Source organism: Anolis carolinensis, chromosome 3 (genome assembly GCF_035594765.1).
Source record: "Anolis carolinensis isolate JA03-04 chromosome 3, rAnoCar3.1.pri, whole genome shotgun sequence".
NCBI lineage: Eukaryota > Metazoa > Chordata > Lepidosauria > Squamata > Dactyloidae > Anolis > Anolis carolinensis.
Window position 1 is genome coordinate 286,830,511 of NC_085843.1, and position 13,616 is coordinate 286,844,126.

Here is a 13,616-nt window from a genome sequence, read left to right on the forward strand (position 1 = left end):
ACTCAACTTAATGTGATGGAAGTCATGCTTCCCCTCTATTCTTCCTTGGTCAGACCACTTTACATGGAATCACACTGTGTCCCATTCTGGGTGTCGCAATTGAAGGGAAATGTTTATTCTAAACTGGAATGTGTCCAGAGGAGGACGACTCAAAGGATCAAAGGTCTGGAGAACAAGCCCTATGAGGAGTGGCTTGAAGAGCTGGGCATGTTTAGCCTGCAAAAGAGAAGGCAGAGAGAGAGGAGACATGATGAGGGCCAGGGATCAAGATGTGAGGGGAAGGAAGTCCTAGGGACTTACTGTCTGCTGTCTGCTGCCCTGGAGGTTAGTGTTGCACCCCTAGGCTGCGTAGGCACCTCAAAACCACACTGGAGCCCCAGAATATAAGTAAACAAGCTGTTTATTGAAGGTTATAATTAAGCACAAGCAAATAAAGTTCAAAGTCAATAAAATGGGTTTAAATCCACAAGACTAGTGTACTTAAAAATCTTAAAGCAAGAGTCCAAGAAAGTCACTCAAAGAACATAGTCCAAACCAGATATCGAACTCAGTCCCATGAAAGGCATCAAGAAGAGTCCAAACAAGATTCAATTCCAAGTCATGAGACAAACTGGAACCACAGGAAACAAGACTAGAATGCAGGATCAAACTCCAAGGTAATCCAAGGTCATAGAAATCCAAACAGCAAAGTTACTGGAACGTTCAACTGGATCCAAAGGCAAAACAAGGCTGGAACTTGAAGCAAAATCCATGGCTGCAAGAATATACAGGAACACGGAGCAAAGATCTTTCTCTCTTGAATTGCAATGTTGCCACCTCTGCTGTGGCAGAGAAGAACCAGGAAAATCCAAGGTCTTTCTTCCATGAGAAAACTCTTTCTCTCATGAGAGAACTATTCATTAGAGCGACTCAAAAGCAGTTTACTTCTCTGCAAACATTCTCATTCCCTCCTCTGATGAGTTATTGCTGCCTTCCTCTCGAACTCATTATCCTCCTCTAAACTAGAATGTCCACCTGGCACCTGGAGATTGAACTTGACTGTTGGGAGGAATGTGGTTCAAAATGCCTGCTTGCAATCATTTGGTCTCTGGTCCCAGAATCCACTGGGACAAACTCTGGCTGCATCTCAGGCCCAAACCCTGAGTCCTCTGGCAAAACAGGTGGAGGGACAATTACTGGCTGAATAGGCTCAATCTCAGGCTCAGGCTGAGCTACAACAATTAGGATGCAATGGAACAAACGATAGGAAAGGAGTTTCCACCTAAACATGAGGAAGAACTTCCTGACTATGGGAGAGAGCTGTTCAGCAGTGGAACTCTCTCTCTCCCCCCCCTCTCTCTCTCAGCCCCGTATGGAGTGTGGTGGAGGCTCCTTCTTTGGAGGCTTTCAATCAGAGGCTGGATGGCCATCTGTTGGGGTGCTTTGAGTGAGATTTTACTACTTCTTGGCAGAATGGAGTTGGGCTGGATGGCCCACGAAGTCTCTTCCAACTCTAGCATTCTAGGATCCAACAGAGTTTGTGGCAGGCACAAAAACGAAGTTTCTGGAATAGGACAATGACTCTCAAAGTAAGGACCGCACAACGAAGCAGAGAATAACACTGTGGAGTCAAGAACAGAAAGCATTTCCCATGGGCCGAAACTAACAAAATGAAGTTCAACAGGGACAAATGCAAGATATTCCACTTAGGCAGAAAAAGTGAAATGCAAAGAGACGGAAGGGGGGAAAGATGCCTGGCTCCACAGCAATATGTCTGGAAAAGGCCTTGGAGTCCTCGTGGGGAGGAAGGGGAACAAGAGCCAGCAATGTGATGCAGCAACTATAAAAGCCAATGGGATTCTGGCCTGCAGTGGAACTCTCTGCCCTGTAGTTTCGTGGAGGTTCCTTCTTTGGAGGAGGCTTTGAAACAGAGTCTGGATGGCCATCTGGATGGCTCCGGGCTGTGGCGCAGGCTGGAGAGCAAGCCAGCTGCAACCAGCTGCAATGAATCACTCTGACTAGGAGGTCATGAGTTCGAGGCCCGCTCGGAGCCTATGTTTGTCTTGTCTTTGTTCTATGTTAAAAGGCATTGAATGTTTGCCTATATGTGTAATGTGATCCGCCCTGAGTCCCCTTCGGGGTGAGAAAGAAGGGCGGAATATAAATGCTGTAAATAAATAAATAAATCTGTGGGGGGTGCTTTGAATGAGATTTTCCTGCTTCTGGGCAGAATGGGGCTGGAATGGATGGCCCATGAGGTCTCTTCCAACTCTACGATTCTATGATTCTATGAAGAACTTCCTAACTGTGAGAGCTGTTCAGCAGTGGAACTCTCTGCCCTGTAGTTTCGTGGAGGTTCCTTCTTTGGAGGAGGCTTTGAAACAGAGTCTGGATGGCCATCTGTGGGGGGTGCTTTGAATGAGGTTTCCCTGCTTCTTGGCAGAATGGGGTTGGACTGGATGGCCCATGAGGTCTCTTCCAACTCTATGATTCTATGAAGAACTTCCTAACTGTGAGAGCTGTTCGGCATTGTGTAGTTTCGTGGAGGTTCCTTCTTTGGAAGCTTTGAACCAGAGTCTGGATGGTCATCTGTTGGGGGTGCTTTGAATGAGATTTTCCTGCTTCTTGGCAGAATGGGGCTGGACTGGATGGCCCATGAGGTCTCTTCCAACTCTAGGATTCTATGAAGAACTTCCTAACTGTGAGAGCTGTTCAGCAGTGGAACTCTCTGCTGTGTAGTTTCGTGGAGGTTCCTTCTTTGGAGGAGGCTTTGAAACAGAGACTGGATGGCCATCTGCTGGGGTGCTTTGAATGAGATTTTCCTGCTTCTTGGCAGAATGGGGCTGGACTGGATGGCCCATGAGGTCTCTTCCAACTCTAGGATTCTATGAAGAACTTCCTAACTGTGAGAGCTGTTCAGCAGTGGAACTCTCTGCTGTGTAGTTTCGTGGAGGTTCCTTCTTTGGAGGAGGCTTTGAAACAGAGACTGGATGGCCATCTGCTGGGGTGCTTTGAATGAGATTTTCCTGCTTCTTGGCAGAATGGGGCTGGACTGGATGGCCCATGAGGTCTCTTCCAACTCTAGGATTCTATGAAGAACTTCCTAACTGTGAGAGCTGTTCAGCAGTGGAACTCTCTGCCCTGTAGTTTCGTGGAGGTTCCTTCTTTGGAGGCTTTAAAACAGAGACTGGATGCCCATCTGTCGGGAGTGCTTTGAATGAGATTTTCCTGCTTCTTGGCAGAATGGGGCTGGACTGGATGGCCCATGAGGTCTCTCCTAACTGTGAGAGCTGTTCGGCAGTGGAACTCTCTGCTGCGTAGTTTCGTGGAGGTTCCTTCTTTGGAGGAGGCTTTGAAACAGAGACTGGATGGCCATCTGCTGGGGTGCTTTGAATGAGATTTTCCTGCTTCTGGGCAGAATGGGGATGGACTGGATGGCCCATGAGGTCTCTTCCAACTCTAGGATTCTATGAAGAACTTCCTAACTGTGAGAGCTGTTCAGCAGTGGAACTCTCTGCCCTGTAGTTTCGTGGAGGTTCCTTCTTTGGAGGAGGCTTTGAAACAGAGTCTGGATGGCCATCTGTGGGGGGTGCTTTGAATGAGGTTTCCCTGCTTCTTGGCAGAATGGGGTTGGACTGGATGGCCCATGAGGTCTCTTCCAACTCTAGGATTCTATGAAGAACTTCCTAACTGTGAGAGCTGTTCGGCATTGTGTAGTTTCGTGGAGGTTCCTTCTTTGGAAGCTTTGAACCAGAGTCTGGATGGTCATCTGTTGGGGGTGCTTTGAATGAGATTTTCCTGCTTCTTGGCAGAATGGGGCTGGACTGGATGGCCCATGAGGTCTCTTCCAACTCTAGGATTCTATGAAGAACTTCCTAACTGTGAGAGCTGTTCAGCAGTGGAACTCTCTGCTGTGTAGTTTCGTGGAGGTTCCTTCTTTGGAGGAGGCTTTGAAACAGAGACTGGATGGCCATCTGCTGGGGTGCTTTGAATGAGATTTTCCTGCTTCTTGGCAGAATGGGGCTGGACTGGATGGCCCATGAGGTCTCTTCCAACTCTAGGATTCTATGAAGAACTTCCTAACTGTGAGAGCTGTTCAGCAGTGGAACTCTCTGCTGTGTAGTTTCGTGGAGGTTCCTTCTTTGGAGGAGGCTTTGAAACAGAGACTGGATGGCCATCTGCTGGGGTGCTTTGAATGAGATTTTCCTGCTTCTTGGCAGAATGGGGCTGGACTGGATGGCCCATGAGGTCTCTTCCAACTCTAGGATTCTATGAAGAACTTCCTAACTGTGAGAGCTGTTCAGCAGTGGAACTCTCTGCCCTGTAGTTTCGTGGAGGTTCCTTCTTTGGAGGCTTTAAAACAGAGACTGGATGCCCATCTGTCGGGAGTGCTTTGAATGAGATTTTCCTGCTTCTTGGCAGAATGGGGCTGGACTGGATGGCCCATGAGGTCTCTCCTAACTGTGAGAGCTGTTCGGCAGTGGAACTCTCTGCTGCGTAGTTTCGTGGAGGTTCCTTCTTTGGAGGAGGCTTTGAAACAGAGACTGGATGGCCATCTGCTGGGGTGCTTTGAATGAGATTTTCCTGCTTCTGGGCAGAATGGGGATGGACTGGATGGCCCATGAGGTCTCTTCCAACTCTAGGATTCTATGAAGAACTTCCTAACTGTGAGAGCTGTTCAGCAGTGGAACTCTCTGCCCTGTAGTTTCGTGGAGGTTCCTTCTTTGGAGGAGGCTTTGAAACAGAGTCTGGATGGCCATCTGTGGGGGGTGCTTTGAATGAGGTTTCCCTGCTTCTTGGCAGAATGGGGTTGGACTGGATGGCCCATGAGGTCTCTTCCAACTCTAGGATTCTATGAAGAACTTCCTAACTGTGAGAGCTGTTCGGCATTGTGTAGTTTCGTGGAGGTTCCTTCTTTGGAAGCTTTGAACCAGAGTCTGGATGGTCATCTGTTGGGGGTGCTTTGAATGAGATTTTCCTGCTTCTTGGCAGAATGGGGCTGGACTGGATGGCCCATGAGGTCTCTTCCAACTCTAGGATTCTATGAAGAACTTCCTAACTGTGAGAGCTGTTCAGCAGTGGAACTCTCTGCCCTGTAGTTTCGTGGAGGTTCCTTCTTTGGAGGCTTTGAAACAGAGACTGGATGCCCATCTGTCGGGAGTGCTTTGAATGAGATTTTCCTGCTTCTTGGCAGAATGGGGCTGGACTGGATGGCCCATGAGGTCTCTTCCAACTCTAGGATTCTATGAAGAACTTCCTAACTGTGAGAGTTGTTCAGCAGTGGAACTCTCTGCCCTGTAGTTTCGTGGAGGTTCCTTCTTTGGAGGCTTTGAAACAGAGACTGGATGCCCATCTGTCGGGAGTGCTTTGAATGAGATTTTCCTGCTTCTGGGCAGAATGGGGCTGGACTGGATGGCCCATGAGGTCTCTTCCAACTCTTGGGTTCTATGAAGAACTTCCTAACTGTGAGAGCTGTTCAGCAGTGGAACTCTCTGCCCTGTAGTTTCGTGGAGGTGGCTTTGAAAGAGAGACTGGAGGCCCACCTGTCCGGGGTGCTTTGGATGAGATTTCTCTGCTTCTGGGCAGAATGGGGCTGGAGTGGATGGCCCAGGAGGAGGATTCCGGGGCTGCGTGGGACCTGAGTGGAGTGTCCACCTGCGGAGGCTGCTGGGGGCGGAGAGGCGCTCCCTCCCCTCCCATCCCTGGGACTCCAGGCCGGGCTTTCTCTCCCTGAATCCTACCCGCAGGCGGCGGAGGGGGGGGGGGTCGGGAGGGGCGTGTCTTCCCCGCGCATGCGCCCTTGTGGGCGAGAAGGAGGGAAGAAGGGAGGGCAGTCGGAGCTGCAGCACCGCAGACGCCGGACAGCGCCAGGTAAGGGCCTTCCTCCTCCTCCTCCTCCTCCTCTTCTTCCTCTTCTCGATTCCTTCCCCACTCGGCCTCACGCCTTCCTCTCCCGTTGGCTCTGCAGGAGGAAGGAGAGAAAGAAAGAAGGGAAGGAGGAGAAGAGGAAAGGAGAAGGGCAGGCTGGAGCAGAGCGGAGCGGGCAGAGGAGGAGGAGGAAGAAGAGGAGGAGGAGGAGGAGGAAGGAGAGCCCCGCCATTCCAGCCGCCACCCTGAAAGTTCGCCGCAACTTCCCGGCGCCCGCCCACCATGGAAGGCAAAGGTAGGAAGAAAAGAAGAAGGGAGAAGGGAGAAAGAAGGGAAGGAGAAGGAGAAGGGAGACTGCGGCGCCAGGCGGGCGGGGACAGGGAAATCGGGGTGCCTGGACCCCAAGGGAGCCCGCCTTGGTGGGGTCCCCCAAAGGAAGCCCTCCCTGGCTCTCGAGGGCGATGCGATGCGAATCTCTCTCTCGTGTGGATGGAGGCGCCCTCTCTTCCGTCGGCCTCTCTCTTGGGAGACTCAAGGGAGAATCTGGGGGTGAATGGAGGGAAAGAGGGGGCGGAGGAGGGGGAGGGGGAGGGAGAGGGAGGGGAAGCCTCTCCCGGCGAATAACAAGCCCCGATCTGCCTCGTCATGCATTCCCCGAGCAGAGGGAGAGAGGAGGCTCCTTCGCTTTCCCTCGCCCTCCTTCTCTTCCACACTGTACAGAACAGTATCAAGGCACGAAACCCCACTGGGCGATCTGAGTCCACACTGCCCCATATCCCAGCTCAAAGAAGAAAATGTGGGGTTCCATTCAGCGGTGTGGAAGGGGCCTCATTGTAAGACATGCCAGAGTGATGGGGAAAGGACATGCCGAGACAGAGAGGGAGGGAGGGAGGCGGCCTCAAGGTTTGGGGACGAGGTCTTCTTGTCTTGGTGGAGACTGGTCTGCTTGGGGCTGAGGTCTTGATGGAGAGCCTGCTCGAGCCTCGAACCAGGGCCTGTCTTTCAGAAGGAAGGCCCTTCGCTTCGGGTTTCTTCTGGCTTTGGTGTGTTGGAAGGAGGCGCCGCTGCAGTTCTCCTCCAGAGCTTTTCCTTACAGAGAAGGTAGACCTTTCCCTTGCAGCCAGGTTTGGGGCCCTGGCATATCTAGGAAAGGACACACAGACAACAGGAGGGAGGAGACCTCAAGCTTTGGGGCTGAGGGCTTCTTGTCTTGGTTGAGACTAGTCTGCTTGAGCCTCGAACCAGGGCCCCGTCTTTCAGAAGGAAGGCCCTTTGCTTCAGGTTTCTTCTGGCTTTGGTGTGTTGGAAGGAGGCGCCGCTGCAGTTCTCCTCCAAGGCTTCAGCTCTTCCTTGGAGAGAAGGCAGGCAAAACCGTTCCCTTGCAGCCAGGTTTGGGGCCCTGGCATATCTAGGAAAGGAGAGCTCAAGCCTTGGGACTGAGATCTTCTTGTCTTGGTGGAGAGTCTGCTTGAGCCTCAAACCGAGGTCTTCTTGTCTTGGTGGAGACTGGTCTGCTTGGGGCTGAGGTCTTGATGGAGAGCTTGCATGAGCCTCGAACCAGGGCCCGTCTTTCAGAATGAAGGCCCTTCGCTTCGGGTTTCTTCTGGCTTTGGTGCTGCAGTTCTCCAGCACAGCTTCAGCTCTTCCTTGGAGAGAAGGCAGTCAACACCTTTGCCTTGCAGCCAGGTTTGGGGCCCTGGCATATCTAGGAAAGGAGACCTCAAGCTTTAGGGCTGAGATCTTCTGGACTTGGTGGAGACTGGTCTGCTCGAGCCTCGAACCAGGGCTCTGTCTTTCAGAAGGAAGGCCCTTCGCTTCAGGTTTCTTCTGGTTTTGGTGTGTTGGAAGGAGGTGCCGCTGCAGTTCTCCTCCAGAGCTTTTCCTTACAGCCAGGTTTGGGGCCCTGGCATATCTAGGAAATGAGACCTCAAGCTTTGGGGCTGAGATTTTCTTGTCTTGGTGGAGAGTCTGCTTGAGCCTCAAACCGAGGTCTTCTTGTCTTGGTGGAGACTAGTCTGCTTGGGGCTGAGGTCTTGATGGAGAGCCTGCTTGAGCCTCGAACCAGGGCCCGTTTTTCAGAAGAAAGGCCCTTCGCTTCTGGGGTTCCTTCTGGCTTTGGTGCTGCAGTTCTCCTTCACAGCTTCAGCTCTTCCTTGGAGAGAAGGCAGTCAACACCTTTTCCCTTGCATCCTAGCATATTTAGGAAAGGACACACTGAGAAAGGGAGGGAGGAGACCTCAAGCTTTGGGACTGAGATCTTCTTGACTTGGTGGAGAGTCTGCTTGAGCCTCAAACCGAGGTCTTCTTGTCTTGGTGGAGACTAGTCTTCAGCTTGGAAGCAGGACCTGTCTTTCAGGAGAAGGAGGGCCCTTCGCTTCTGGGGTTTCTTCTGGCTTTGGGGGTTCCTGATGTTGGCCCTTCGGTTCAGGTTTCTTCTGGCTTTGGTGTGTTGGAAGGAGGCGCCGCTGCAGTTCTCCCCCAAGGCTTCAGCTCTTCCTTGGAGAGAAGGCAGCAAACACTTTTGGGCCCTGGCATATTTAGGAGAGGATACACAGAGAAAGGGAGGGAGGAGACCTCAAGCTTTGGGTTGAAGATCTTCTTGTCTTGGTGGAAACAGAGTCTGCAGCCTAGACGCAGGGCCTGTCTTTCAGGGGAAGGAAGGGCCTTCTCTTCTGGGGTTTCTTCTGGCTTTGGGGGTTCCTGATGTTGGAAGGAGGTGCTGCTGCAGTTCTCCTCCACAACTTCAGCTCTTCCTTGGAGAGAAGGCAGGCTACACCTTTCCCTTGCAGCCAGGTTTGAGGCCTTGGCATAGTAAGGAAAGAGAGGGAGGAGACTCAAGCTGTGGTCTTCCTGTCTTGATGGAGACTAGTCAGCAGCCTGGAAGTAGAGCCTGTATTTCAGCAGAAGGAAGGCCCTTCTAGACTAGGGTTTCTTCTGGCTTTGGGGGGTACATGGTGTTGGAAGGAGGCACTGCTGCAGTTCTCCTCCTTGGAACTTTCCCTTGCAGGCAGGTTTGGGGCCCTGGCATCTCTCTCTCTCTCTATATATCCATATATGTATGTATCCCTGGAGAGGGAACCCACCCTGCTGGCGCCGTGTTCTTCCTAGGATGTGTGGTTTCTGAAAGGAAGAAGGAGGTCTCTGAGCCACCAAAGGAAAAGGAAGGGGACGGGATGATCCAGGGGCACGTTTGTTCGAGATTCCAGCAAATTGCCATCCACGAAAGCAATTCGCCTCCCTGCTTTCCTTCCTTTTTGGTACCAAAGCAGGCAACAGCAGTCCTCCTTTGCACATCAGTGGGGGGTGAGCCCCATGGCCAGGACAGGCCCAGTTGGCAGCCCAGGGGCAGCTCAAGGCCATGTCCGTCTGTCCACTTGGTCAGTGGCATTGATTCAGGTCTTTCTCTGTCAAACAGAGGAGGAGAAGGGACACAAATACATCGAGAAGCCTTTATTGGGTCTCTTTATTATCATTGTGATCCTGATAGCTTGTTGTGAATTTTCCGTGCTGTATGGCCATGTTCCAGAAGCATTGTGGGTTTATATATCTGTGGAAAGTCCAGGGTGGGAGAAAAAAACTCTTGTCTGTTTGAGGCAAGTGTGAATGTTGCAGTTGGCCAGCTTGATTAGCATCAAATGGTCTTGCAGCTTCAAAACCCGGCTGCTTCCTGCCTGGGGGAATCCTTTGTTGGGAGGTGTTACCTGGCTCTGATTGTTTGCTGTCTGGAATTCTCATTTTCTGAATGTTGTTCTTTATTTCCTGTCCTGATTTTAGAATTCTTTTTTTAAATACTGGGAGACAGACAAACAGAGAAGAGTTCCTTCTTTCTCTCACCCTGGACATTATTCCACAGGGATATAAACCCCACTAGGTTAGTTTCCAACAAACTTCACAACCTCTGAGGATGTGGACAAAACATCAGGAGAGAATGCTTCTGGAACATGGCCAGACAGCCTGGAAAATTCACAGCAACCCAGTGATTCTGGCCATGAAAGCTTTCGACAACACATGGTTATCCGTTTGTTTAGCTGCATTTTGTTCTGAAATCCTTAATTTTAGCAGCGACGCCCTTCTTTGGTTGCAAAATCGAGACTTAAGGCAGCCGACAAATTAAAATTAGCGCAATATACAGTATGATTCCCATGTCTTAGCATGGATACGCAGAATCACGGATACTATAGAAAAACCCTATTGATAGGAAGGACTTCTGGCTCAAGAATATTGTAGAGTCATGTTGGAGGACCTGGGAAATGCCTATTTGGTCAGAAGTTGATCCATAAAAGCATGGGTGTGGGTCCTGCAGATACAGGGGTAATTCAACATTTATTAGACAGCCAGAGCTTTTGCTATTCTTCCGCTTCCTCTCCTTAGCTTAATATATGCCCCACATTTCCTTCTAGCACAGGAACTACTGGGTTTCCGTACTTAGTGATTATCTTTTTTGTTTCAGAATTATTGGCAATAATAATAGTCAATGGGTTTTTTAATGGGGCCTATTATGTAGTGCTGGGGGCTACAAAAAGGTGCCAAATTTAGTCAAGGAGACCTGCTGGCTTCAAGCCCATAGTCAATGTCCAGCTCCATTGAAATGGGACCCACCAGGTGCCACTGAAGGCCTCCTTTAAAATATGGGTTAAAACCTGCAATGGATTCACCATCTCCTTGGCATGGAAGCCACTTGTTGATGTGTCTTTAGCAGAAGGCATGGCACACATTAATCTAGGGCAGGGGTCCCCAAACTAAGGCCCGGGGGCCAAATGCGGCCCTCCAAGGTCATTGACCTGGCCCCCACCCTCAGTTTTAGACTTCGCCTTGCCCAAAGTCTGAAATGACTTGAAGGCACACAATACCAACAATCGTACTTAACTTGACTATCTCATTGGCCAGAAGCAGGACCTCACTTCCCATTGAAATCCTGATAGGTTTATGTTGGTTAAAATTGTATAATATTGTATTGTCCTTTCATTTACTAATATTGTGCTATGGTAATAATTGAATATATTGTGTATACATATAATATTGATACTAATATTATAATGTAATACAATATAATAACACTAATAATTATACAATATAATATTAATTATACATTATATATTAAATGCAATATTACTAATAATATTACAGTAGTGGTATAGGACAATATCTATATATATAAAATGATAAAGTTGTTTGCGCAGTGACTATAACAACAAAACTAAACATCCCAGAAATACAAAATTTGGCAACACAATGCAAAAGGCTTGCCTCCAGGTTACAACAACACAACCACACCACAAAACCACAATCCGGACCCACAAAACTCACAACAACGCATCATGCGATAACAACACAACTAAACGCCCCAGAAATACAAAACTTGGCAACACAATGCAAAAGCCTTGCCTCCCAGTTGTAACAACACAACCACACCACAAAACCACACAGGACCCACAAAACTCACAACAACGCATCATGACTATAACAACACAACTAAACGCCCCAGAAATACGAAACTTGACAACACAACGCAAAAGCCTTCCCTCCAGGTTGTAACAACACAACCACACCACAAAACCACAATCCGGACCCATAAAACTCACAACAACGCATCGTGACTATAACAACACAACTAAATGCCCCAGAAATATGAAACTTGGCACACAACTAAACACCCCAGAAATATAAAACTTGACAACACAACGCAAAAGCCTTGCCTCCCGGTTGTAACAACACAACCACACCACAAAACCACAATCCGGACCCACAAAACTCACAACAATGCATCGTGACTATAACAACACAACTAAACGCCCCAGAAATACGAAACTTGGCACACAACTAAACGCCCCAGAAATACAAAATTTGGCAAAACAATGCAAAAGCCTTGCCTCCCATTTGTAACAACACAACCACACCACAAAACCACAATCCGGACCCACAAAACTCACAACAATGCATCATGACTATAACAACACAACTAAATGCCCCAGAAATACAAAACTTGGCAAAACAATGCAAAAGCCTTTCCTCCCAGTTGTAACAACACAACCACACCACAAAACCACACTGGACCCACAAAACTCACAACAACGCATCATGACTATAACAACACAACTAAACGCCCCAGAAATACGAAACTTGGCAACACAACACAAAAGCATTCCCTCCCAATTGTAACAACACAACCACACCACAAAACCACAATCCGGACCCACAAAACTCACAACAGTGCATCGTGACTATAACAACACAACTAAACGCCCCAGAAATACAAAACTTGGCAACACAACACAAAAGCCTTGCCTCTCAGTTGTAACAACACAACCACCTCCCCAATCCCTACATTCACACTTGGCCTCCAAAAAAACAATTACAATAATAACAATGACAATAACAACAACAATAAGAATCAACACCATCACAGGCAAGAAACAACCAGGCACTGAGGCTGAGAGGCCAGTCAGTGCTACACTGGGCCTCCAAAAAACAATACAGTAGCATCTAACTTATCCAACCTTCATGACCACTACAACAACAATAATAATAAACACCTACACAGGCAAAACAAAAAAAAGACTATTGTACCACAATAAAAATATAAACCGCACTCAACAGAATCAGACATTACAACTAACAACAAACAAAAGACAACAGGGATCTCAAGCAATTATCAATCAACACAAAAATTGAAGAAGGTAACAGACTTCAAATACTACTACTAATGTGAGTATAAAGAAGGTGGAGGTCACAGCATCAATACAACCTAATGTAGACTGACCAACACCACCAGACTCAGCCACAGCAACGCGTGGCCGGGCACAGCTAGTCTATATATATAAAATGATAAAGTTGTTTGCGCAGTGACTATAACAACAAAACTAAACATCCCAGAAATACGAAATTTGGCAACACAATGCAAAAGGCTTGCCTCCAGGTTACAACAACACAACCACACCACAAAACCACAATCCAGACCCACAAAACTCACAACAACGCATCATGCGATAACAACACAACGAAACGCCCCAGAAATACAAAACTTGGCAACACAATGCAAAAGCCTTGCCTCCCAGTTGTAACAACACAACCACACCACAAAACCACACAGGACCCACAAAACTCACAACAACGCATCGTGACTATAACAACACAACTAAACGCCCCAGAAATACGAAACTTGGCAACACAATGCAAAAGCCTTCCCTCCAGGTTGTAACAACACAACCACACCACAAAACCACACAGGACCCACAAAACTCACAACAACGCATCGTGACTATAACAACACAACTAAACGCCCCAGAAATATAAAACTTGACAACACAACACAAAAGCCTTTTCTCCCGGTTGTAACAACACAACTACACCACAAAACCACAATCCGGACCCACAAAACTCACAACAATGCATCGTGACTATAACACAATTAAACGCCCCAGAAATACAAAATTTGACAACACAACACAAAAGCCTTGCCTCCCAATTGTAACAACACAACCACACCACAAAACCACAATCCGGACCCACAAAACTCACAACAATGCATTGTTACTATAACAACACAACTAAACGCCCCAGAAATACAAAACTTGGCAACACAACACAAAAGCTTGCCTCTCAGTTGTAACAACACAACCACACCACAAAAACACAATCCGGACCCACAAAACTCACAACAACGCATTGTGACTATAACAAATACAAAATTTGACAACACAACTCATCCTCCTTCCCAATCCCTACATTCACACTTGGCCTCCAAAAAAAACAATTACAGTAATAACAAT

At 48.4% G+C, this 13,616-nt stretch overlaps 1 protein-coding gene across 1 annotated transcript in view; it reads left to right on the top strand.

Annotated features, from left to right (window-relative positions):
* Nucleotides 1-5,735: 5,735 nt before the first annotated feature.
* The window catches only part of fgf12 (fibroblast growth factor 12), a 410,001-nt gene continuing 402,120 nt past the window's right edge, over nucleotides 5,736-13,616 (top strand). The window contains exons 1-2 of the mRNA XM_062976944.1: nucleotides 5,736-5,850; nucleotides 5,948-6,142. Of these exons, the coding sequence (XP_062833014.1) occupies nucleotides 6,130-6,142 (13 nt within the window). The 5' untranslated portion in view covers nucleotides 5,736-5,850; nucleotides 5,948-6,129. The remainder of the gene's footprint in view (nucleotides 5,851-5,947; nucleotides 6,143-13,616) is intronic.